The sequence below is a fragment of the Fusarium flagelliforme genome (assembly GCF_020744385.1).
Source record: "Fusarium flagelliforme strain FIESC 12 MPI-CAGE-AA-0113 chromosome Unknown B0J16scaffold_5, whole genome shotgun sequence".
NCBI lineage: Eukaryota > Fungi > Ascomycota > Sordariomycetes > Hypocreales > Nectriaceae > Fusarium > Fusarium flagelliforme.
In genome coordinates this window covers 2,533,781-2,559,296 of record NW_025763507.1, presented here as the reverse complement: position 1 = coordinate 2,559,296, position 25,516 = coordinate 2,533,781, and the positions used below count along the sequence as shown (strand labels likewise).

General features: G+C 48.4%; 3 protein-coding genes and 1 non-coding gene across 4 annotated transcripts; 2 read left to right on the top strand and 2 right to left on the bottom strand.

The window, feature by feature from the left end:
• Positions 1–23: 23 nt before the first annotated feature.
• B0J16DRAFT_345349 (uncharacterized protein) lies at positions 24–697 on the bottom strand. Its single transcript, XM_046128253.1, has 2 exons — positions 149–697; positions 24–67 (listed from the first exon to the last, which is right to left on the bottom strand). Exon 1 carries the CDS (start codon positions 494–496, stop codon positions 182–184), a length of 315 nt encoding a protein of 104 aa, XP_045981526.1. The 5' UTR covers positions 497–697; the 3' UTR covers positions 24–67; positions 149–181.
• A 2,202-nt stretch (positions 698–2,899) lies between these two features.
• B0J16DRAFT_t173 lies at positions 2,900–2,970 on the bottom strand. The gene has a single exon. It is a non-coding gene; the product is annotated as a tRNA-Gly (tRNA).
• A 2,158-nt stretch (positions 2,971–5,128) lies between these two features.
• On the top strand, positions 5,129–7,418 carry B0J16DRAFT_386154 (uncharacterized protein; the record flags this gene model as incomplete). Its single annotated transcript, XM_046131557.1, has 6 exons — positions 5,129–5,284; positions 5,412–5,618; positions 5,673–5,826; positions 5,876–5,988; positions 6,039–6,376; positions 6,428–7,418. The coding sequence occupies 6 exons, from the start codon at positions 5,129–5,131 to the stop codon at positions 7,416–7,418; spliced, it is 1,959 nt and encodes a 652-aa protein (XP_045981525.1).
• A 13,975-nt stretch (positions 7,419–21,393) lies between these two features.
• On the top strand, positions 21,394–25,488 carry B0J16DRAFT_161577 (ras guanine nucleotide exchange factor domain-containing protein). The gene is made up of 2 exons (XM_046122212.1): positions 21,394–22,041; positions 22,096–25,488. Exons 1-2 carry the CDS (start codon positions 21,496–21,498, stop codon positions 25,195–25,197), a joined length of 3,648 nt encoding a protein of 1,215 aa, XP_045981524.1. The 5' UTR covers positions 21,394–21,495; the 3' UTR covers positions 25,198–25,488.
• Positions 25,489–25,516: the final 28 nt, after the last annotated feature.

Sequence of the window (25,516 nt, the reverse complement as noted above, 5' to 3'; positions counted from 1 at the left end):
AGCCTCTGTCAACCGCGCCCTATAACGACTCGAATTTGACATGTGTGGAGATGGCCACGCCCTTCAGGTGCGCCCTGTGAATCAACACGAAATCGTGGTGGAGTTCAGGAAATTGGATAGAATGTACTGATGAGAACCTTTGATACAGTTTACTACTACAACCTTGGCCCGAAAGAGGTCTCTACGATCTACGAGAGTGGAATGCAATTGATATGCAGGAGCTTGATTTTGAGTCGAAAGGAAGATGCTTGACAGAGTGTATGTAACCTCGGTCGCGTCTCAACAAGACATTTACGTGCCTTGTCAAGACTTGACTGCTGCGTTCAGGAGCCAATGGTCCAACCTGGGGTTGTTGCAGTCTCCTTGTTGAAGCGGATCTTGTTACGTACAAAGCCAAATTGAACGCAAGAGAGTCAAACAAGATCGGCAACGGCGGGTATCCTGGGGTAATAGGTAATAGAATCCACCAAGTAAGCATATAACTGAAGCAAGGCATAGCTTGAAGAGCTTCAAATCGAAGTGACACTCACCAGAGACTATTACGAGAGAGAAAGCCAAGGGAAGTGGAATCGTATCATATCGTGCCCTGTTTCTGTAACTCGCGCGATATATGGAAAACGGTCAGAGAAGACATGATGGCGTCTCGCTCGAGCCAACACAAGTGGAAAGTCACTGAAGTACAGTACTTGTGCTCCGGAGCATGCACCCCAGAAACGGCATAGACCCAGAACTCCACCTGATAAACTATCTTTTCCCTGGAACTTCAAAGAGATGCTGCGCGGGTCCGAGAAAGAAGGATAAGTTTAATTGCAAGCGAAGCCATTGAGAGCAGTTACTCGTACGTATTTTTTACGAGATAGAAATTGGAGATTATGCGGGGATGAGCGGGGAGAGGACAGAAACGTTATCATTTTTGGGGACGTGCGGAGAAGGGGAGCAGAGCAAGAGCAACTGGGCTGACGAGGGGTGAAGAAAGGAGGAAGTTGATGTTGTACACCTTCCACTTGGGTACTCCTCATTGCTTCCCCGGTGGTCTGGGGTTGAATTGAATTGAATTGCACTGCCTCGATCAAGGAGTCTTCCTCTTTGGGGCACTTCGAAAGGGGAGGTGGCTTCGTTTGCGCGGACAAGTCCCGAGCTTTGTCTGGCGTAAGAATGCATTTTTCACATGCCATGTATTCATATGCTAGGTAGGTAGAGCAATTTGTACACAGGACTTTGCCTAAATTCTCGGAGTTTTATCTCCAACTCATTGACCCCAACTGCATGTGGTGGCTAAAGTTCTCCCGTTCTTCTAGAACTCCTCACCAATTGACTACCTCTCATATAAACCACCAAAAATACAATCACTTACACAACTATTGCCAAGAGAAAACAATACCGATGCAAGATCCAAAGATCCTCCACTTCCCCAGACTTTCGAATCTTGCAATTACGAGATTAAATAAAGGGATCCCTTCTTTCAGCTAACTATTACCCAACGGTTTGAACGGGGACAAGGTGTATCCCCTGCTTCAGCCGGTGCAAGCCGCTTGTGCCGACGCTGGCCATGTCCAAACGCCGTTTTGATGTCTCGCGATCTGATTTAAACTCGTGGGCCTTTGCTTTCTCTGCCGTGTTTTAATGCAGGTTCTTCTTTAGCTAGGGGACGATCATTCTGGAGATGGATGACCCGTTTGTAGGGCTGCCGGGATGATGTTGTGATGTAATGGAAACTAAGTATCATGTTGTTGTGTATGGGACCTCTATCAGCCAGATACTGCAGATTCTAAGCCCAAAGGATACTATACTATAGCATTGAAAGAAATACAACTTCCATATTATAGTCTAAGACTGTGACAACGTTTGGAAGACCAAGGATCTAAGAAACACTAAACTTTGCTAATGTCCCAAAGTCTCCATAAGTCTTTCTTCTGCTTCTTCTCCTTCTTTGCAGCCGATAGAAAATCCTTTCCTGAGATTACAGATGATTTGAACACGGTTCGTATTCCCTATGCTTCTGTTACCTGGAGACATTCGAAAAGACACTCGGAGTAAGTAAAGGCACTTCACAAGGAGTGTCATAAGCAGTTGCTGGAGCTGTTAAATTCCTCACTGATAGGCTATTCATCTAGCGCCCTGCTCTCATGGACACATATCACTACACAGTTAATCCCGAGAGAGCATTTGTTTCCTAGTCTAGGGTCCTCGATGAGTAGTTACGCTACTTAGGCCAATATCATTCGTTGACGTTTCTAGCACTGGTTACACTCTTCGGAACAAACCACCTTGCCCTCAGCATAACTACAGGTTTTCGGTCATAAGAGCAGAATCAATGGAGCGCAAAAGAGAAGAGCCAGACAATTTTCGACTATGTCGGTACCGCGAGTTGCATTGGCTGCGAGGCACAAACAATAAAGCATTAGGCTCGTGAAGACACAAGGGTTATGCCCAGCAGCTTGCAGCTTTTGTCCTTTGGCCAAGTCAAGTACTCAGTTTCGTACTACTTACCTGTATTCGATTGCTTGCTAGAGGTAATTATGCGTGTTAGAAAGGTTCGACCAATCACATAAGAAGATGAAGGTTGGTTGGGCATTGCAACTTACACGGAAGGTATGGGAGATAACTCAATTCCGTGTGCATGCCAATTCGGCCAAAACGGAACTCAACGATAACATACTCACATTTCCACAAACTCGAACAAAAACGATAAAAACCTTTCGAATTACAAACGGACCATACTAGATCGATCGTCTATTACTAAAATACAAGATGCTAACGTCCGACAGTGCTCTCGTACGTGTCCCCCCTCGACCGTCGCCACCACCGCCTCAACACCACAGCCATTCCACGACATGCAAGCAGGGCCAAAAGAGGAGCAAACAGCAAAAGGATTGAGACGCTGGAGCGTCGTTTGCGATGCGTAATCTGGGAATCGAACCCAGGGCTCCCCGATGGCAACGGAGAATTTTACCACTAAACCAATTACGCGGTTATTGCTTGTTGAAGAACGGGCTTGCAATTGTAAACTGAGAGCTCGTTAACCATTGAAGTTGCTCTTGTCAACAGAGTTGCTTCAAGGCAATAATACATTAAGGATCCTAAGGTAATATCAGTTTCTGTGGCCTTCCCGGAGGGGAAGCGTGCCAGCATGGCTTTGTGGCAACTTTGTGCTCTGGTAGGCGAAGACGATTCAACCACAACTGGGAACACTCCTAACAAGCACCCTAGTGTCAGAAGGCACAGCTGAGCCTGATTCTTCTTGAGTTCTCTCTGGGCATTGCTCAACTATAACCCTACTTACGGCTACTGTCCAGTTGAATATAGCACACGGAAGAAAACTGTTAACAAGTAAGGACGTGACAGGACTTCTAGAATACAGCATACGACTCGGCGCAATACCATATGAATTTCAGTGATTAAGAGATAGAGTAACCAGTTCCTAGTTCTTAGCCATACCATTACCTACAGATATGTATGTTTGTATATGTCCTTCTTCTTCCTTTGGAATAGCTACTCCAGCCAAGAAGCAGAACGTCTATCTTCTACTCGTATAAATCATGGTTATGACGGTGGCCGATGGACAGTTGGTGAGCGTGATATGCAGCTTCATGGCTAGGTGTTCCCCACAACACAGTTAGGATATGTGTGCTATCTCTCAACTAACAGGTAGTTAACCATTCTACTTACTGACCCGGACTGATTGCCGTTGAGTGATCTCAATCTGTTCATTGATGGATAGCCCAGACTATGCTAGACGAATATACTTCTATTGCATCCGCTATATTGTGCCAGTTTAGTACCATCCTTTACGCTTGCTTTACTACTATGCTATTCATTATTGCCATCTGGGTGTATGTTGGACGATTGCGAAGTGGTAAGTCAACATGCATGAGAATGTCAGAGATATACACCTGTGTGAGCATGCAATAAATACAAATACTACCCTTTTCAAGATGCGTTTTTAATACTTCCACGTTTCTGAGCTCAACTCTTATCTAGCTTGCATATCCTGAGGACAGATCTTTAGCAATATGTTTTCTCTCGCACTACACTGCAGCGTGAGCTTACCAAAGAATGCCAATGCGACATTCAGGCAGTATGAGGAGATTACATTTCAGGTGTGATATATTGAACTAGTATACTGTACTGCTAGTAGTTATATAAGTCTAGCTGGGCAAGGATGTGACATTGTCGGTTCGACATCGGCGGCGGCGAATAGTAGCAAACAATCCAACATAGAGCAACTTCATAACTTTTCTGAGTAACCAGAATACTCATTGGTTCCATCAAAATCACGTATCTGATCTATCCAATGACTCCATGGTCAGTAGTAACTAAGAAACTGAGTTCTTGCTAATCAACGTCTTTCATGTATTTACCTATAACTCGTCCACAACTACAACATGCTTTGACACCAAGGCAGTTTACAACACGCAACGTTTACAACTCTCGAGTAACATATGAGCCCAGTGCATGAATCTGTTTATTTTCTGCTATGTGGAATGACTAGTGGTATTTGGTACAATATCTTCCAACACGCCGCTGATGACAATGTCGACGTAGTAGCAGGATACCCTGAAGATGACCAGCGCAAGAACCCTCGCCATTCTGGAGTTCCATAACAGAAGATTAACATCTCATTAGTTAATTAACTTATATAGGTATTATTGTAATAGTAGGAGTAAAGTGTTTGATCGAAAAGTCGACATGGAGGATCTTAGATAGGTATGATTGTCTAATAGATACTGCCCACCCTAGACAGCACTACCGAGATCAACTTCTCTTCGACACACCACAAAACTTCAAGGAAATAGGTCTAGACTATTGTGATCGAATGCAACGTCGAACGCATTGATGTCCCTCGCGATACGAAACTCCCAATCAAAGTGCTTCGTATAATAACGATTACGCAAGCCACAATTGCGTTACGAACACTTGTCCTGCACCTCTTTCTGAGACCTTTCAGCTGAAACAATTCCATCAGCTCAAGCTAAATATGCAAAACAAAGAATACACATTTTCAATCGAAACAAAGAACAGTCGAAATCGTTATAACTACTTTTGGTGTTGAATTGCTCTATTGTTGACAGTTCTGGGACCTCAATAGAAAACGTTAACCTACAGCGTGCACGTGATAAAAGCGAACATGGCCCATTTCTCTATCGCAACTCTACCTCCTCTTACACTATCGCAGCTCGTAACCTTCAGCTCCCCTCCTATGGAAGCGTCACCGCTCACTCGTCAGCCTCAGCCCGAGGTCTTTACCCCGAAGATCATACAGTTGTATGACTCTCTCTTCAAGGTGAGTTACCCCTGTTCTGCTCTTTACTGCCATCATGAACTAAATTGGCTTCCTTTTCTAGGTAGATATTCGCAAACCTCCAACTATGCGCCCGCGCCCCGACTGATCCGCCCTTGTTCCGAATTAGGATGACTACGACGATGAAGAGAAGACCGATGGCTTCTGGACCGAGTTCTTCCTCCTTAGACCCGATCGTGCCGCCCTGAGACGTATCCTCAACGAGTTGAGTCCGAGCCATGTCTTGTCCCTCGATGTTCGCACACAGGAGCTCTTTGCGAGGGCTGTAGCTACAATCAAGGGCGCGCATAGCCTTGCGCAGCTACACGCGCTGGATGTGAGCCATTGACCGCCCGATTGCAACATACGAATTGGTTCTGACACCTGCTAGACGCTCAGTGTCTTCCTATCATGCCTCCTCTCCAAGAGGTACCCGCATCCAAGCTCCGACATCATGGTTCTGCTCGCAGGACTCGACCATATCGATTCCGTCTTTACCGAGTTCATCAGCGCCTTGGAGGCTATAATAAGGAATAGCAAGGACTGTAAGGACTCAGCTCCAGTAATATAGTGGCTGAACTGACAGTGGTCTAGTGGACGTTCGATACAAGGCAATTGAGGTGCTGCTGGCGGTGACAGCCGGAGCGTACCAGACAACGTTGTTGACGTACCTGATCCAAAGAGATCTTTTTCCTGCAGTCATGAAGGTACGGCTACCCTCCGCAGGAAGAAGGGTATAGAGCTAACCATCTGCAAGTTCATCCAAGACTCAGACACACCAGACCAAGTACTCCAACCATTCACATTGCTAGGCCTACTAGCCAACTACAACAAATTCGAGTTCCAGAACCCCTACCAACAACGACTAAATGACTTTGTCAACGAGGCTGTCATTCAGAAGATAGTCGGCGCCGTGGGACAAGCTTGCCAAACCGTTAGATCTCGATATATCACTATTCAGGATGATCTTCCTGAAGGCTGGACCTTCAGCGCTACCCTTAACATGATTGGACTTGGCGCGATTGCTCCCGGACCAAAACCTGTGAAGAACCCAGTGTACGATGTCGAGACAGCCAAGGCTCTCTTCACCAAGCTGTAAGTTTATTAAGTCTTCAACGTTTCACAACTCGACTAACGCCATGATAGACCGGAGGAAGAAGCTGCTATTCTACTAGCGACATATGATTTTACTCATGCCAACAAGCTCTTCTGCTTCAACTTGGTGACACTAGCACCAGAACCAGGCGCTGAGCAACCTATTGCTAGCTACCTCTCACTCACCTCATACCTCCTCCAACACGCCTACCTCTCGCCCCGAGCCACCTACTACGCTCATCTTAACCTCATGGTTTTCCGCCTCCTTATCGAAGATCCTACAATTTGCAAGCGCATTTGCAGCGATGAATCTCGTGTGGCAGTACGTCTGTGCCGTCAGCGCCAACCTTACCTTCCTCTTGTCAAAGGCGAGCGAGTCCTCGCCATATCCATCCTCGACACCATGATCGATGCCGTAAACCACAATCTTCGTCGCCGGCTCGATGTTAGCCTCTACACACTTTGCTTCGGAATCATGCTCCGCATCATCTCGTATCTATCTCGCACACGCACACGCCTGGAGTACCACTGGCCTGAGTTCTTCCGGTCTCTGCTTTCTATTGTTCGCTTCCTCGCCACATACACATCGGATCTTAAGGACCTGCCGCACATTGACACCCTCCTCGATCACGTCGTTAATCTTATCGCCCTCTCCCTGTCGGCTGGCGAAGCCTTCCTCCCTACACCTGCCGACTACGATGATCTCTTTTACAAGGTCGTCGAATCGGGCGAGGTTCTCACCAAATTCAAGGAGAATTATCGCTTGGCTAACCGCAACACCAACTCCATTGATACTCTTATCAACGTCAGCGCGCACTACAACCAGATGCTATCGGAGGGTGGTGGGAACCGTCGCAAGCCCAGTCTTTTGACAACGCAGGAGGTCACAGAGGTCATCCGTCAGGGATATGAGACTTTGAGTATTCAGGCCAAGGAGGGCTTGGACTCATGGGAACGTTACAGAGAGGCAGATGAGAGAACGCTGCTCAAGAAGATGGCGAGGGCAGCAGTCGGTGACGTGCGTATCATGGTTGAACGATAGATCTGGTAGCTGAGTGGTCTAATGACATGATGAGACTTTTCGCGATATAAATTTGGTGACTACATACGCTCTTCGTGTGATCGGTGAGGCTGCCCTACCATTACCTGTCTTGTGAAGAATCTCACTTCTAATCTGATAGCATTCTACCTTTCCCCGGCAGTCTGTCAGAGGCCAAGACCTGAGTTCAGAGATCTATGGGCATAGCACCACGAACCACGTAACCATGTCTCGGTAGTTCCGTCATCTGCCGTCTCGCCAAAGCCCAGATCATCTCGTATAGCTATTATAAGATCCACATGTATGTATTGACCGCTTCGTGCCATTCTCAAAAGAGTATTCTTTTCATCATGCTTAGCTGTCGCAAGGCTGATGTCCCGGTAAATAGATTGTTCATGATTCATTTCAACATCTTGACAGTCTTATTAGATAGCATTGAAAAGAGTTTCGGTTAACCCGGCCCTATGGAGCAAGATAGTGAATGCAACATGAAACATAATTGCCCTTTGAGTAGCATCGTGGGTTTTGAAGCTTTGTTCAAGTCTGAGCCTCATCAAACTAGCCACTTCAAGATAGCAAATCGCTAGTAAACTTGAGGGTTGTGGTATATGCCTGGTCAATGAATGGTTACTAAATGGCCGAGATAGCGTTACCTCGGTAGATATGAGCATGTGCTGGTATGTGTCGTGTGACCTGAACCAAGTTACGTACAATAGCGAGTCGATGATGGTGTTCTATGCGTGATCTGCCGAAAGATGACCAAGTACAGCAACGTCAAACGATCATCTTCATAACAGAGGATATCCGTCGAGTCACCGTTGAGGCGAGAGACAGTCTCACCGCACGAACCAAACAATGAACCTACCGTCCCGCAACGCCAACGTCCCACTAAGTTTCTTTAAGAACCATTTGACAGGAGACAAGGGTGTGCAGCACAACCACGTGGGCGGCTGCAACATTGTTTGGCCTCAGTAATGCGCTGAGTCAACTTTGAGATGGGCAGGTCGCAACGCTTGTTAAACTGACAAGACTTAGCGATGCGACTAACATGTTCCAACATGACATCGTAACAGTAGAGTAGTATCCTGTCTACTACAATAGGTATCTAGTCACCGGGAACACCGTCGTATCCCCTGTTACTGGAAAGTCTTGGTTCCGGTTCCGAAGGAAGGGCGTGGCGTGTATCACTATCACCTCTCATGTTTTCTCATTCGCTTGGCCTGAGAATTCCGACAACACGGTGACGAGACGAGGCTCCCATGCTTAGCCCAGAGCCACAAGCCAAGCCAAATCCTCGGGGACATTGTTCCCGAAAGTCTTACTGCTTCATCTCGTCTGTTTGATCAGATGTAAAGTTAATGTGAAACCAATCTCTTTCTTTCATTGTCGGCCATGCTCTCGGCCGAAGTCAGATTTTGATGTAACATGAACAAAGGTTGGTTTGATGAACATTCATACCCATACCATTTCAATCTCTATGCAGAAAGGGTTCCCTCCATCACTGTCACTGTCACCGTCGCCAAGTTCAAAAGGTCTTCAAAGTCCAGGGACTCTTAGAGCCCAATCCAACCCAATCTACCCAAAACGTGTAATCAAGTGGCCCCGTTTGGGCGATCTACTGTGCCCTAGGTACTTTAACTCCAGGGCATTGTTCCCCATTCGAGGGTTTTGTAAGGCCGATCATCAAGTACGTATGTAACCGGGGTACTCCGTACGCGTAGATTAAATGAATGATTGCCAGGCAACAGCTTTCCTGTTAAAATCTTTCTTGTTCAACCCCTCCCCTCGTCAAGGTAGCATGGGATAGCGGTCGAGACGGTTGTAGTTTGTGGGCCGAGAGGAACTATACCAAAGATGGTGCGGTCATTTGGCTGAAAATGGTCCCCCCGGTCAACGGATAGATACCCGTCAACTTTGACAGGTCCACTAAGTACCCAAGCAAAAGAAAAGAAAGGAAAGGAAAGAGAACAACATGAGAGAAACAAGACAACAGATTGAAGGATTCGTAGCAATTCAACCGTGAGCAAGGACATGCCTCACCGTTGACAAGCAAGACTGGGTGGTACAGATGGCTAACAAGGCCGTCACATCGCGATCATACTCAGTCTACCATTTCTGCAAGGTTAAGTTGAGTGGTATAGACAAGGCGTTGTTGACCTGACCAACTCTCCATCTGAGGAGTCGAGGGAAGAGCTTATTGTCTCGTTTTGTCGTCTCGCCTCGCTTCGTGTTAGTTACCTTGTCACAATCCCAATCCCTCCTAGGGCGGACTCGCCTGTAACGGTGAAGATGAGGCGTTGCTAGCGCCGGCAGGTCTGCAGTCTCTACCTGTCTTGAATTCAGTGACCCATGCAGCAAAATAACTTAAGCATATCCGTACATACGAAGCCAAGACCTGGCCTGTGAGTGTTTCTGATATATCACACAGCGAGCCGTGCGTGCACGACAAGAAAGAACTGATATGTGAGCCTTGTTGAGCCCTGACAGCGTGTCGATAAGCTACCTGATCGCAGTCAGCATTACGATGCAAGCCGATCAATCGTGTGATATGGTTATGCAACACCAATGCAGGCAGTGTGACAAGACGTACATTCTATATGGCCTCATCACGTTTGCCTCCGCAATTCTTAATTGATCTTGATCTGCAGATCCTCAATTGCTCGGCGTATATCAATTGCATTATGCCATGCTTCAGCTCCACACCGACGAGACGTCTGTCACTTGACATGTGCTTCTCAAGGATGATGCTTCCAGTATGTATCAAATGACGTGATTTTGCACTTGAAACGAAGGACAGCTTGTTCAGTTCGAAGTGCTGATACAGGCTGTTTCGATGGAGGAAATGATCAGAGACCCATCCATCAGCCCAGGATCAGATACGACGCGACGCGATGCAATGCAAGGAAACCCTTATTGAGGCCATTCCAGTCTCCATCCATCGTATGGGGAAAATACCACCTCAGCTCGCTCTCTTCCCTCTTCTCTGTCGATCGGTCACATCATGGGTGCTTACTGCCATTAATTGATTAACAAGACATCCATGGTGGGTAGCCTGTAGCTCAATTAGTGGCGTTGGGATGTGACAATTCCCCTGCACTGCATGTGCATCTCACTCACATCAATGCAGGAACCCGACCGAATGCGCGCTGTAAGTTAGTTAGTTAATTACCTACCAATGGTTTCTCAGGCTAGCGCCAACAGCCTCTGATTCCATGACTGAAGCCGCGCCTAACGCGCCGATGTCCATATCCAAGGCAATACGGATACAGATCCTGCATCTGAATGCGAAACCGTTAAACGTAATCATAGCTACAAGGTCCGCGCTCTCATGTTGGGTTGGTAGGTGCGTTGTTGTAAGAGATAATCATTAATAATACCCCGCGTGCAGAACGCGATGCAACGGGCAGTCAAGCATCCTTGTTCATTTACCATCCTTTTCCTAGCGACCGACGTTGTATTGGTGCAATTATGCTGCTCCTCTTCTGCGTTGAACCTTGATCCTGGGCGGTTGTGACGGTGTCCAAAATATTTTCTAGAAATTCTAAGAACCAGGCCATGATAATGATGATGTTTTGTTCGGTTGGCCTCCAGATCATCTCACTGTCGTCGCCTATCGGGCCTGTTGTTAGCGACTCATCATCAAATACGACAATTAGTCTTCGTAATACAGAGCTCCCTCATACTCAAGGACATGTAGTAAGCAGGCGATCATCACCGGACGTTCATGTCCCTCTTTCCTTTCAAGAAATGCTTGCAATAATGCAACCGTGAACAACCCAAAGCGCTTGAAAGTAGCCTCCATGCACCAGAGCTTCTCGTTGTACGGATAGTGAGGCTGGTGATATAGCCTACGATTTTGACAAAGACCACAAGTCTGGCAATGGTCACTGTAGCCGCTGACCTTTGCCAATTGCAAGAAGAATGCCTGTTGTCGGCGGTTTAGGACCCAAATATGGTCAACTAGAGAAGTCTTCAGTGGACGTTTGGTGGTCTGGGTTTCAAATTAGCAATTAAACGATAACGATATAACAAAGTTTCGATTACCGTAACGTCGCCTGTGTTGTGTCCACTTCTTTCAGCCAATATTTCCAACCCTGCAATGCTGGCGGAAGCATATATCACGGTTCCGCTCGGTGAAGATTGTATCCTCTGGAATCACCAAGTTTCGGAATAACGAGCTGACATTTGCTCATGATAGGCCTTGCAAGATCCGAACATCGTGCAGTAGCCTATGCAGAGCATGCTTGCGCCGCCAATGCTGGACGCACGTAGGAGGAGGAGGAGGAGGAGGAGGAAGGGGGGAAAGCAGCTTCTTGGCCGTCTCTCGAAACTTCGTTGTCGTACTCCAAGTTAGTAGATGACTGGTTGAATAAGTTCACAGTTTTGTCCGCCGTTCATCCTAGACTTACACTTTGTTGTCGTAGATGCTCACCTCAAGGTGCTCAAGCCATGCCCAAAGCAGACTCGGTCTGTTCATACTGTTTTAAGACTGTCCATCTAATCTCAGGAACTGTCAGTGCGAGAGTTTTTGATGGCTGATAGAGTTCAGTTGCACGGCCTGGATCGTACCGATGCAGTCAAAGCTTCATCTTGTCACGGCGCAAATTCCGCTTCCTTGGTATCTAGGTACGGAAAGACGAGCGGCGAGCATTGTTTAGACTGTCGATCACAACAACATGCCGCCCGAGGTCCGAGTCTATTTCGGCAGTTGAACAGAAACACTCCTCGGTATTATCAGCCCTGTATTGCCCTGGATGCTTGTTCCTCCGCTGTCTCAGTGGATAACTCGCGCAAATGCCCCGACAGTGATTGGCACTGAGCTTAACATCGGTATTAATTTTTCGATATCACAGACAGTGAAAGAATAGAATAGCCTCACACGGTCCCTAAAGCCGACAGGGCATCCACAACGACAAACTTGGGTCTGTATGTTGGAGTATCAGTATTCAGCACACAATCCCAGCAAGTGGATCGATGAGTTCTCGACAAAAGAACATAAGAAACGGTAGTGTGCGGAACCATGAAGAGCCATTTAATGAAGAAATATCGAGCCGCAACCGTTTGGCCCAATCCTAGGCCCTTGATCACCGTGACCGGCCCTGTTTAGCGGCTCTAGGATCCGTTCCCCGGCCGCCCGTGTCTTGGGAGTTCAAACCGCACCAGCGCGCGGATAAATCTCACGATGTCTTAGAGGCGGCTCCAAAAAGCAATCAACCATACCAGGTTCCTGGTGCTGAGGGTGTAGGTCGGTATACCAATATTTGCCCGGACGGGCAAATGCCGTGCTAGTCCCATTACCAGTGCGCAGTCGTGCTTCTGATTATCTCCCGAAGTGTTTCTTTACTTGAGACTGGCACGGTCCTTTTCGAGGTTTGTGCACGGCTTGACATGTCAAGAATCGAGTTGCTTGTGTTCCCAAATCTGCAATGCTACGCTGCCATTCCGCAGATCAAGCAAATAGTTGAGAAGCGGCAAACACATCGTTCGAGCAGGAGCAAACCCGTGTTGGGCATTGCTGAGATGCATACGATAGTTACAAGTGATTTTGCTGATCGTATACATAGTAGGTCCACAGACAGCAGGGCTCTAAAAAATGGCAAATTCCATTAGCAGATTGACGATCTGACGCCACGGGCGGCGCCTTCGAGTTTCAGGTACCATCACCATATATATCCAATGGGCGTGTTTCCCGTTCTCTAGATTGGCAATCCGTTTCTAAGATGGCGCGCTACAACGAGCTAAGACGCTGCCTGCATGGGTATAGTAAGCAAACTCCAGGTCCTGCAGTGTTAGTTATGTTGCGTTGCGTTGCTCTGCTCTGCTTCGCCAGCTTTGCACGGCCATAGTACCAGCGCAGCTTCCATTCACACCCCCGAGTTGGTTCACCTTGTTGGTGACCGAACATCAATCTGCTCTCATCTTGCAGCCACATAGATCGTGTCCGGCCGGCCGCCCCGGGCCTAAGCTTCCCAAGCACCACGCAACAAATCAGAGCATGGTGTCGAGTCTGGATTTCTCTGGTGCATACAAAAAAGATCAGAAAATAGACTTGACCTTTTAAGCCTCACCCTCAGCTTGTTAAATCTAAGTGTCCATCCAGCAGACAGACAAGCGACGTCAAGACATGTCTACACCTAGCTGAGCATCTCTCAGTGTTAGTCTGATGCACCAAATGTTATGACGTACCGTAGTATTTCAAGCTTGAACAGTTCCTGCTTTTGCTTTGTCTCTTCAGTGGAGTCACCTTTGTGTGGGGGCATGACTATCCCGGTTCGAAATCGGCATGTAAGCGGACTAATTCTTTGCTCGTGTATGTATGGAAAGCGGCCCGGTATGACACGAAACCATCATACCGTAACTGGTTGTCGTACTTTTCTTTATCGTAGCAAACAAAATATTGTCGATCAGCGTGGGAGTCGGTAACTAGCGCAAAGCTTCGTCCGTATTCCCTGCGTTGAGAGGTGAGAAACGGGAGCGTCCAAAGCGTTTTGTATCTAGCTCATTTGGTGAACCGTCACTAGCAAACTCTCATTCTCCCATTGCATGTACTCCGTACAGATGCAAAAGTAACGGATTGAACAGTCCGTCCGCTGTTGACACGGTCCGTTTGTCATTCTTGATGAAGCACTTGTAACAACTGATCACCGATCATCCCAGGGTGGCCGAAGGACCAATTCCCTTAGTTCCAGCTGAATATGATAAGAGAGACTCCCTCAAACAACGATGAGGGCATAAAACAGCTCGGATCCTACCAACCCCGGTGCTAATCCCAGATCCTAGATTGGAAGCATGTATTAGCAGCGGCGTTTCTACCGTTACATGCGGACCCAGATCTACACAAGCGGATACGGAGCGCCTTTACTGTTCCGGTGGTCCGGTAACTCTGAGCTCACCCGAATAGTGAAAAGAGAATTAAGCTTGATGGTTCATTACAGTACATAGTTAGCCGGTCTGAAAAGTCTTTCGCAGTAGCTTTGGACGTGCATATTCGACTCCGCAATGATACACGAGATATGCACAAACATGCAGCGCTGTGGAACCGTTCTTCAGGAACGTATCAACAAGCAGCCATGGGCTTCGAATAAGTAACCTTTGGTTGGTGTGTCATCGTTGAGAAACGACAGTATCGATCGCACTTCGCGAATAGCGAAGACCAATGCAAATGACGCAGTGTTACAACATGCTGTAAAAGAGCCCGGCAATAACGATGAGACTGTTGGCTGGGCACAGGTTGAAGGCAGGCTAGGTTGAGTGGGGACATTTCCCGGGTAGAATCCTTGTTAGTGGCTTGTTCGAAGCAAACTGCCTTTAAACAATGCTAGTCTTGCACTCCTTGCACAATCAGCCAACAAATGACTCTCAAGCAAACATATGCGCGTTGGTGATACATATGGACTTGGCCTCGGCCATAAGCAGTAGATGGTGGTAACGTGATCTCGACCTTCTGCAAGGAGACATGCGGACGTCGATTTACGTCGAGTTGCAGGAGCTGGGGTGAGCTAACTGCTGATTCCTGGAATCCCCCCTGTTGGTGTTTTAGCAAGCATGGAGAAACCACAGTGACTGACTGGGGAAAGTAATGGGTTTTCGGTTTTCGGTGGTGTATTTCGTGTAGACTGAACCACCAGATTTTGAAACTGAGACCCGGCGAAATCAGTAGGCCAAGGGTACCCGATGATATCAAGAGTCTATGGAGTTCTTTCATCGGTCAGCAGAAGGACACTGGCAAAATGCAAGACCAATCATAACGTAACGTCTGGCTGCAGTGTTCGTTTGGTGGAGTGGGGTTTGATGTGAAATTGAATGCTCCAGATTGTATTTATAAACTAGTGATGAAGGATTCGCGAAGTCTCGATATATAGAACATACGCCTCATTCAGAGTTCGTTCTATTCATCAGAAGAACGAGATTATAGAGCAGGTGTACTGTGTCCAGGTTGGTTGCCGTGGAGTTAGCATTCTAGCTGCATGTCGTGTAGCATATATCAAATCGAAGCCATGCTACACCCCGAATTGATAAACCACAGCGGCCAGGCCAGGGCGAGGCCTCAACATATGGCAGTATATTATGTAGACCAAGACGCACTATGCGTTGCGAATGACCGAGGGCGGCATCGATGTCATGTTCTCCTGGCCGAGATGTGTATAGCTTTTTGTCTGGTATAAACGCTACGCTTCGAAAACATCAACGATTGTGGAGGTTTTGGGCCGGAAATGTCTAATAAAACGCGTAGGTGAGGCTGAGAAGTCTGAAGGTAAGGCTGACTTTGGAGTGTTGGAAGAACAGTGCACAACCGCAAGCCAATAGTGTGCGTGTATTGGTGGAAATGCCGTGAGCCGTGATTAACAACGACATATCGTTAGTTGATGACTGATCTCAGCACAGTTGCAATCTGCAAACAAGACGATTAGGCGGTATAACAGGGTCGGGTATAGACAGGGGCAAAGCCGTCGTTGGTACCGGGGAGGCTTCGCGGAAGCAACGTTGGGGCCAGGTGTCAGGGACCAGGTCGCCCCCCCCTGGCCTGGCAGTTCTAGCAATGGCAACGACCTTGAAAATCAGCCGGTCCCTGTCAGAACGTTCGAAAGGGGGTTGATGTCACTAGCCAATCTTTAGCGTGAAGATGAGGGTCCAACTTCCAAAAGTCTTTGACCTGCAGAGTCGCGAAGATGATCAGAAGAAAAAGCAATGATAAAGTGATTGTATTGAGAGGGACTGTACTATACTGTACGTAATAGTCTTGAAGGCGATGCGACAATCATTCGTGTCGGCCCGTTCGAAAGCATTGGTAAGGATCAGGGTCCTATGTCGATCTATGCTCAGCTCAGCTATTGACTGCGAGAGAAAAGAAACATTTTGCGGAGGTAATATTGGATGAAGCAATCGAGCACAGGTCGTGTCATGGTGATGCTTCAAGAGGGTGAGTCGAGTCAATTCAACCAGTTGATAGCCCATTGTTGTTGTGGGAGCAAAAAGTCCGAGCGAGAAGGAAGTGAAAGTGAGGCTTAAGTCGATAACTTAGTGGAGGAGTTGCAAGGCAGGCGCCAGGAGGTGCCTGCCATTGATTGATTCAAATGACTAGCACTAGCAAACTTGCTGGTGAGATTTGACAGAAAGTGTAGTGTAGGCCCGCGCGCACTTTCCATTCGTGCTTGACCTAGATACGTAAATTTGACAATGACATTTACAGAATCTAGAAGCCCCTCCCTGAGTCCTTGCCCCGTCCTTTCGTCATGGACCCTGCATTTCAGGAGATGGATAGAGATCTGCGTCAATGAATTAATGGCAAAACATCAACGCCAGACGCCACATCGTGCGGTTTACCCTTCTCTGCGGAGGATTGCAACGCATTCGATTCAGAGCCATATTCGAAACGCCAGATCGAGAACAACTATTACTGCAATGGCGCCGCCTCAAACAACAGTATTGTCAGGACGCAAGTCGAACGATTTGTAGAAGGAGTTCTAAATGCACTCAATGCACTCACGGTTCAGATCACTATGGGGTGATCATGTTAGTCTTGGTTGCTTCTGTCGCACCCTAGCGAGAACCCTGATTTTCTTCTTTCTTTTTCTTTTTACTTTTCTTTTCCCGTCAAAACGATCAGCAGCTAGCGGATGACGAGAGCATGACAGAAAAGGCAGATCGAATTTTGCGAGAGGCTACGCCGTGAGCTGAGCTGAGCAAGCAAACCCAGCCCCTTCAGCCTTCAGCACGGTGATGAAGTGAGACCGAGTTCCTGGGAAATAACATAGCTCTAGAAGAACAGAATAAAGGGGCGCAACGTCTACCAGCGCGTATCGTCCTACGCCATCGTGGAGCTAAGAGGGCGCCGTCTTGCCCAACTTGTGCGCCGAGTGGCAGACTAATTTGGAGCCGGCTCTCGAGGTGAAGCAATCCGGGTGCGTTTGGTGGAATCTAGATGTTCGACGGCGCGGATGGAGTCACGAGGTGTGAATGACGATCCAAGTTGGGTAGAAAGATGGGGAAATCTTGGAGGGCCAGATATTTACGGATACTGGGTTTGCTTGCAGACGGGAACGTCCAATACAATACGATAATTGGTCTGGAGTAGTCACTGCCTACCTAGGTATCTTTACTGTCACTGAGCCATCATATGGCGCGAACAACACCAGCAACTGGCCAGAGCGCCTGTTTATGGCGAGAATATGGAGTAGGTTGTCAGATCAATTGTTTGGTCGTTTTAGGGCATGTCATCAAAAGCAGGGTCCAGCCCAGGCTTTCTGACTTATTGCGTGGCCCAAGCTGTGCTATCAGCGCGTTCGCGGGGAGTCGGTGACAGCAGTAGCTTAGATCTCGCTGAGAGGGTCTCGTGGCTCCAGAACGAAACACCTTCGTTGACGATCCAAAAGGGGATTGAGATAGCTCCACGGAAATCTTCATTGAGTCGTTACGGCAATTGCTGAGTCGGTAGGCAAGCTAGACGATCCATAGCTCCATTGTGGTGCTGAAGCGAGACGCAGGAGAATGCATTGGCTCGCACATGTTGCATATCGCCTGCAGACCTGCTCAGGAACAGCAAACTAGGGCTCGACTAAGTCTGCTAGAGGAGGCACAAGACAGCATCAGAAACCGCAATCCCAAGGGATAGTTCTTGGGCTATTTCCCGTGTCAGCGCCCTTTGCGCCGCTGCCATTGAAACTGAATTGCCCCCTTTGCCGAGAGTTTCGAAGCAGCCTGTCACTCTGTCTGGTATTATCGTAACCTACCCGGCACTGGAAGTGATCAGCACGCCTTCCCAGACTTTTCGGGTCTCTGACGACGATGACTGACGATATTTCGCGTAGAGATACACTTAGCATGAATGATAGGCCTCCAACAAGGTTGGGATCGTGACCAAAGAGTTTATGGCTTTGATTCAGGTTCGGGATAATGTCATACGTGTTTCGTTATTATTTTATGGCTAATAATACTACAGTATTCGTAGCCGTGTATGTAGGTAGACTGGGAAGAAATGCATATTACTTGACCGCGACACGGTGGCATCCAATCCGAGAAGTCATCACCCTAGACTAGAAAATGAAGCTGGTAATAGTTCGTGTGATGAATGCTCTGGGCTTCCTCTGACTCGGGACCACTCCGTCATGAAGAGAATCGTTCCGTGATGTGGGCATTCCTGCATCATCGTTTGTACTGTAGTCTTGTACTAAGGCTCCTCTCCTCTTTTCTCCTCCGAGCTCAGCCATTCCACTGACGAGTTGGACACAACGCGACAAGATACGATACGATATGCACAGACAACCTACCTATGCAATGCAGGAGGGAGGAGAGAGAACTTGTGGAGTGGGACCGAGGCCGTTGATATCCAACGTTACCTTATTCGACAGTAGCTGGGTGGAAGTTTGTTCAGGGTTATCGGATTTTTACTTTGCGACAAAAGATTACAGGTTTTATTTTTATTTTTATTTTTTATCATGGATATTTATTTCATAGCGCCATCTGGCCAGGGTAGGATACGAACCAGCGTTGAGTATGATGCTAGATGATGTGACGACTCTAATTGAATCCAAGAGGTACGGTATTCGTACACGCAGTTTCATCTAAATTTCTCCCTTCGTGATTGATGGTCTTGATGATTCACGAGGGCTGTTTAAGTAGGTAACAAACACACCCCGGCTTGACCACCGCCTATTACTCGAGTTAGAATTCACTATGCATCCATTGGCAAGGGGTCCATTTGTCCTGTCCCTCTCTCTCGCCGTATGGTTACCTTCTTTCGCCCTTAGACGTTAAAAGATTGTTTGGGACCTTGCTAAAAGTCAAGCTCACCTGCCGGATCACCGGGCCCTTGACATCGGTTCAGAAGCATTTTTAGCTGCCCAGACAACAGGGGATACGAATGGACAGTTAGCCTTTAGCTCAGATGTTCTCTCTCGTTCAGTCGAGAGGCCCCCAAGCCCCTGGTAAGAGAGAGGAAAAAAAGAACCCGACTCCACTATTCTCTCCGGTAGGTACCTTGGGCATGGTAAAATCAGTTGATGAAGTTTGGAGGTTAGGTTGAGGACTGAAGCCCCGCTGAGACCGGGCACAATCTGTCCCGTATGTACTTCCAGCACAGCGCCACTCGTATATTCCCCCTTCTCACCTCTCACTATTTTACTGTACTCTCCTTCAGTGACTGATTGTGATTGTTACCTTGAGAGGTCTTCGCCCCCTGCTCAGTTGGACTAGGGACCTAAGCTTGGATTTCCATGGGGGCGTGGGGTTATCTTCCCGCCGACCTTGCCCTGGCCTGGCACGGCACCCTCAACACCAAAACCCACTCCGACCCGTACGCTATCTCCTCCACCCCCTGGAACTTGGAACTCCCACTTGGGACAGACCGGGGCCCCCTGAACCGACAAAAGAGAGACGTCCCCACTTCACTGACGAAAGACGTGGGTGTGGTGTGGCCACCAGGCCCAGGAACCGAGAGAAGAGAGTCCCGTCTAGAGACCCAAACTAGAGTCACTACCGTACTGCACCGTCCCATACATGGAAGGGACCGACTGGGTTAAGGTGATAATACCACCGCATTCCCCAGACGTCTTGTTCCCATCTCTTCTTCCTCGACCTTTGACTCGACTGGACCTTTTACATTGGTTTATCGTTTACTTACTCTCTTCTCATTGTTCATGTTAGTGTGCTTGGGCTCGGTTTACGGTATTCACATTTCACGTATCGCTTCTACTATTGCTTTTGGACAGCACATTCGACGAATCCTCCGACACAGCCGTATAATTCGTCATCACCTAATTTGATACCGAGCTATCTCTCTCTCACTCTCTCACTCACTGCCCCGAGCACGACACTCCAAGCCACCCCTGCTTCTCCGTCTCAACCACTTCATTCCATCAACTCTTGGTCAGCTCGGAAAGTCGACGAATGACCTGACTCACAAGTCTCAACCGGAGGACGATACATCAACCGACGAACGCGAAGATTAATTGCGATTGGCCAATTGACGAATCGAACTGAACTGGATTGGATTGGATTGGATTCAACAAGGTAAGCTACAGGAAAAGAAAGCAACAAGTAGAAGTTGCAGATGAAAAGCAATTGTCTATTACACCGCACCGTTGTCTCGTTTCACTATCTTTTTTTCTTTCCCCACATTACAGTTGGTTGGGTACGCAGGTACCGTATGTTGTCCGCAGCAAGGCACAGGCACAGGCAGGCAAGCAAGCATCCATCAATAGGTGCATCATCGCAAGCTATGGCTATATATCTATGCACATGGGCGGATCGTGCCGCATGCACGCTTCAGGCGAAAGGAGCGGGTTTGCGTCTTTGTCGGCCTGGCTTGACCTGATCTGACATGATACGAGGAGAGACGAGAGAAAAGACGGTCTTGTTGTATGATATATGACAAACATCCATTACCAAGACTGTTAGATGGAGAGCTTGGGGATATGCAGCAGTTGATGGTGCAGTCCCAGGCCATCACTTTCTAACAGTTTATGGGGGCTCCATTGCTTTTGGAGGGCTTGGTCCAGTGGTTCCCTTCTGCAAGTTCCATCCCGTCCCGTCCATAGGACCTGGGCTCTCCCCACACTCAACGTTCGCCCCTCCAACGTCTCCTTCCCTCCTACGCCTTGCAGCGGAGCAGGTCCCCCTGCGATCTTGAGCATTCCTTGACAACTCGTCCAGCCCGCTTCATTCAGTCTCCCTTCATTCCATTTCTGTTCTTTCCCACAACAATCAACTCAATCTCCTCCCAGGTGACTTACATGACTTGACCGACTGACATTCTTCCTCTTTTCCCCAGCCAACCGATTTTCCTTCCCTCGATTTCTTGTTGCTGCGGTGCGATTCCATCGACGTTGACCCGAACATCATCACGACTTACACCATTGATTGGCACCGACATCGACATCAAAGCAAACCAACTTTGAACCTGCACGCATTTCTCTTGGATATCCAGATACAAATTGATTACAGAAAAGACCAGGAACTCGAAAAGAACGGATAGAAAAGAGTCGGATCGGTCCTCGGTTCGAGTGGTCGCGCAAACCAGCCGGTCGAAGCGTCCCTCGATGATCTGAACGTCGACATCGATTGTCAGCGGCAATCGCACGCAATGCTGAGAAACCAACCAATGCGAGCCAGTCTCCAGGTGGCCCCTCTATCTATCGCCAAATCTCGAAACGATTCATCTGGAGATGCTTCATCGACCTTGGAGAACGACACCAGCCTCTACTCACAATCACAAATGACACCACCCGCTACTCCCAATGGCTCGCAGGAGGACCTTTCACCCGCTCCTTCACCTCAGTATACTCCTCCTCCGGTCTTTCACAACTTCCTGCGAGCCTTTTATCCTTTTAACCCCAGCTATGTTATGACCGACTCGAGTGTGACGTTGCCTCTTAACGAGGGCGATGTTGTGTTAGTGCACTCTATCCATACCAATGGATGGGCTGACGGTACATTACTTATCTCTGGTGCCCGAGGATGGCTACCGACCAACTATTGCGAGGCCTATGAGCCTGACGATATGTGCAACCTGCTGAAGGCTCTTTTGAACTTCTGGGATCTGCTTAGAAGCACATCCGTCAATGATAAGGAGATCTTTGGTAACCAGGAGTTCATGAAGGGCATCATTGCAGGTGTTCGATTCTTGTTGGTAAGCTCAATCAATATCCAACTCATTAATCTAGTCTTCTAACACGATGCTCAGGAACGAACAAACTGCCTCAACAGAGAGTCCCTATTCATTCAAAGGAGCGATAGCTTGCGCAAGTGCCGCAAGTCTCTTCTATCAGAGCTCTCATCACTAGTCAAGACTGCTAAGCGTTTACAAGAAACACAGCGTCTCGAAATCACTCCCGTGGAAGATGTAAATGACATAATCGACGAGATGATTCTTAAAGCTTTTAGAATTGTAACAAAGGGCGTTCGTTTCTTCGACGTTCTTGAGGAGGATCGGAGGGCACGTGCACCTGCAGCCGTTACTGTTATGGATACAGTTCTCGAAGAATCATGCGTGCCTCCAACACCACCAGCTGATCAATCAACTTTCGATGAACAAAGCCAACGAAGCCCCATTGACACTGATTCTCAGGCTGCCGCTAGTGTCGCTGCTTCTGAGTCGAGTGAGACCACCCAAACCTCGACTTCTATTTTCACGAAACGACTATCATCACTCAGCTCTCGTACTGGCCCGAGCTCGCATAGATTATCTCAAGGAAGCCTTGCCCAAGCACACCGCCTGTCTGCCACCATCTCTCACAGAGTCTCTCTCGCTGGGCCTTCATCAGTGTCGCGAGCTCATCACCTTGTCACTGAACGTCTCAACCGCAGTCACGATACTTTTCTGTCCCACCTGGGTTCATTCATCGGTCGCCTGCATCTCCAATCCCAGTCGCGCCCCGAACTAGCTTCTGCCATCCGTCAGTCTGCACTATCCGGTGGGGAATTGCTTGCAGTAGTTGACGGGGTCTATGACCACATTAACTCAAGCTCAGAGGCTCTCGCCCGAGCTCGGTCCACTATGTTTGCACGAATCCAAGATCTCGTCTTTTCTGGCCGCGATACCCTTGTCAGTGCGACCTCTGAAGATGCCGATTTGATTATGCCCCACGACAACACAATGCTTCTTGCATCCGCTACAGGCTGCGTTCGAGCCGCTGGCGACTGTGTTGCCAAGGCAAAGTCAGCCATCGAACGCATCGGCGATTTTGAATTCGAGCTTGAGACTAGCAGCCTTGGTATTGACCTGAGTATTTTGGACATTGACTCGGAGGAGCGAGCTAGAACACCGTCCGTTTCAGAGCCCAATGTACCCGATACTGCCAGCATCGCCGGCTCGAACCGAACTTCAAACTCGTCAAACCCTGCCTCACGACGCCTCACTGTTGTCGCAATTGACAAGCCCCTCCCCGAGGTCCCCCAGGTGACGACACCTACTGATGAACAGACCATTCATCAATCACCTAGCTCCTCTCGACGCTCTTCAGTCGTAGATGACAATGTCTCGAGCGTTGCATCCTCTATTTCCTCACTCCGACCCTCGCTTCCTCCTCTCCCCAAGCTTTCTACTGCTATTCTGGCAAACGAGGAATACAGTCCTGTCGATAACCATGACAGCGACTTCAACTCGTCTTCTCGCTTTGACAGTATGGTTGCGTCCAGTGCTGGCAGCAGTGCCACTTACCTTAGCCGCGACTCTGAAGTCAGCATTGTCTCGCAGTCATCAACTCGAGCCACTACGCCTGACCACACTCTTGCTCCTCAGAAGCAGCCCTCCCTGTCAAACCTAAGCAATGGCGGAAGTTCGTCGCAAATGGAGGAAGTCGACGTCGAGTCGAGGCTTATGGAGAAGACATTTGCTCACGAACTCATGTTCAACAAGGAGGGTCAGGTCACTGGTGGCTCACTACCAGCTCTTGTCGAGCGTCTGACCACTCACGAATCTACCCCTGATGCCATGTTCGTTTCTACCTTCTACCTCACCTTCCGCCTTTTCTGTACACCAGTCCGATTTGCCGAGGCGCTTATTGAACGGTACGACTATGTTAATGACTCCCCTCATGTGGCTGGACCTGTCCGCTTGAGAGTATACAATGCTTTCAAGGGCTGGCTCGAATCCCATTGGAGGGATGAGACCGACCGCAATGCTCTCGATTTGATCATGCCCTTTGCCGAATTTAAGCTGGCTTCCTCACTGCCTTCTGCTGGAAGACGTCTTTTTGAGCTCGCTCAGCGCGTCTCTGGTGAGGGTTCTTTAGTGCCCCGACTTGTCTCATCCATGGGCAAGACCAACACCTCTGTTGCTTCATACGTCCCCGCTGACACACCATTGCCTATCCCTGCTATCACCAAGGGTCAGCTCGCCTTGCTCACTTCTTTTAAGATGGGTAATGCTCAGCCTAGTATTCTCGATTTCGATGCTCTCGAGCTGGCTCGCCAATTGACTATCAAGCAAATGAACATCTTCTCCTCTATCCTTCCAGAGGAGCTCTTGGCTTCCCAGTGGATGAAGAATGGTGGAGTCGATGCTCCTAACGTCAAGGCCATGTCGTCTTTGTCCACTGATCTGTCAAACCTCGTCGCCGAGACCATTCTTCAGCAGCAAGAGGTCAAGAAGCGGGCGCAGGTCATCAAGCAATGGATCAAGATCGCACACCAGTGTCTCGAGCTTCACAACTACGATGGGCTTATGGCCATCATCTGTAGCCTCAACAGCAGCACCATCAGCCGTCTTCGGAAGACTTGGGACGCCATTTCCACAAAGCGAAAGGACATGCTCCAAAACCTCCAAGATCTCGTTGAGCCTTCCCAGAACAACAAGGTCTTGCGAACCAGACTTCACGACCACGTCCCTCCCTGCTTGCCCTTCCTTGGAATGTACCTGACCGATTTGACATTTGTCGACATTGGCAACCCTGCTACCAAGCAGATGTGCCTCGGTCCTGAGTCTGAGGAAGATGGCGCTGGTGGTATCACCGTCGTGAACTTTGACAAGCACACTCGTACAGCCAAGATCATTGGGGAGCTACAGCGGTTCCAGATTCCTTATCGACTTACCGAGGTGCCTGACATGCAGGACTGGATGTCTTCTCAAATCAGCCACCTTCGTGACAGCGAGGAGGGCAACGCCAATGTCCAAGTTACATACTATCGCAAGAGTCTCCTTCTGGAGCCTCGCGAAACTGCCAACCGACCTACCGTTGAATCATCAGCTGCTTCTATCGTTGGCGTCGGAGGTAGCCGTGCTGATCTGTTCAGCTGGATTTCTCGCGACCGGGGTACTTCAACACCTACACCTACCCACATATAAGGATTTATTGTCCTTCGTTTCGACCTATCGGACTACCACAATTTACCAGTACCATCACCACACGCACATATTACCTCCCATCAGTAACTACTTCATCTTTGATACCCCCCATTTTGTTTGAACTTTATCAGCAGATGGGAAACATCGTCATGTTCCTTATGACCTCTATATCCATCAGCACAACGGCGTTATCTACATTTGGGTCTCACATTTATGCTTTACGGTATTCACATCAGTTCCCGCGGGTGGAGCTAGATCGGGAATTTTATCACGAAACGCGAACGCTCAGTCCTTCGAGACTTGAAGCAATTATCAAGTT

Bases quoted from the DNA above. Each gene is read 5' to 3' on its own strand.
- B0J16DRAFT_161577 (XM_046122212.1), top strand. From the start codon at position 21,496: ATGCTGAGAAACCAACCAATGCGAGCCAGTCTCCAGGTGGCCCCTCTA. The intron at 22,042-22,095 runs GTAAGCTCAATC...CACGATGCTCAG, and splicing joins CAGGTGTTCGATTCTTGTTG to GAACGAACAAACTGCCTCAA.
- B0J16DRAFT_345349 (XM_046128253.1), bottom strand. From the start codon at position 496: ATGCCTTGCTTCAGTTATATGCTTACTTGGTGGATTCTATTACCTATT.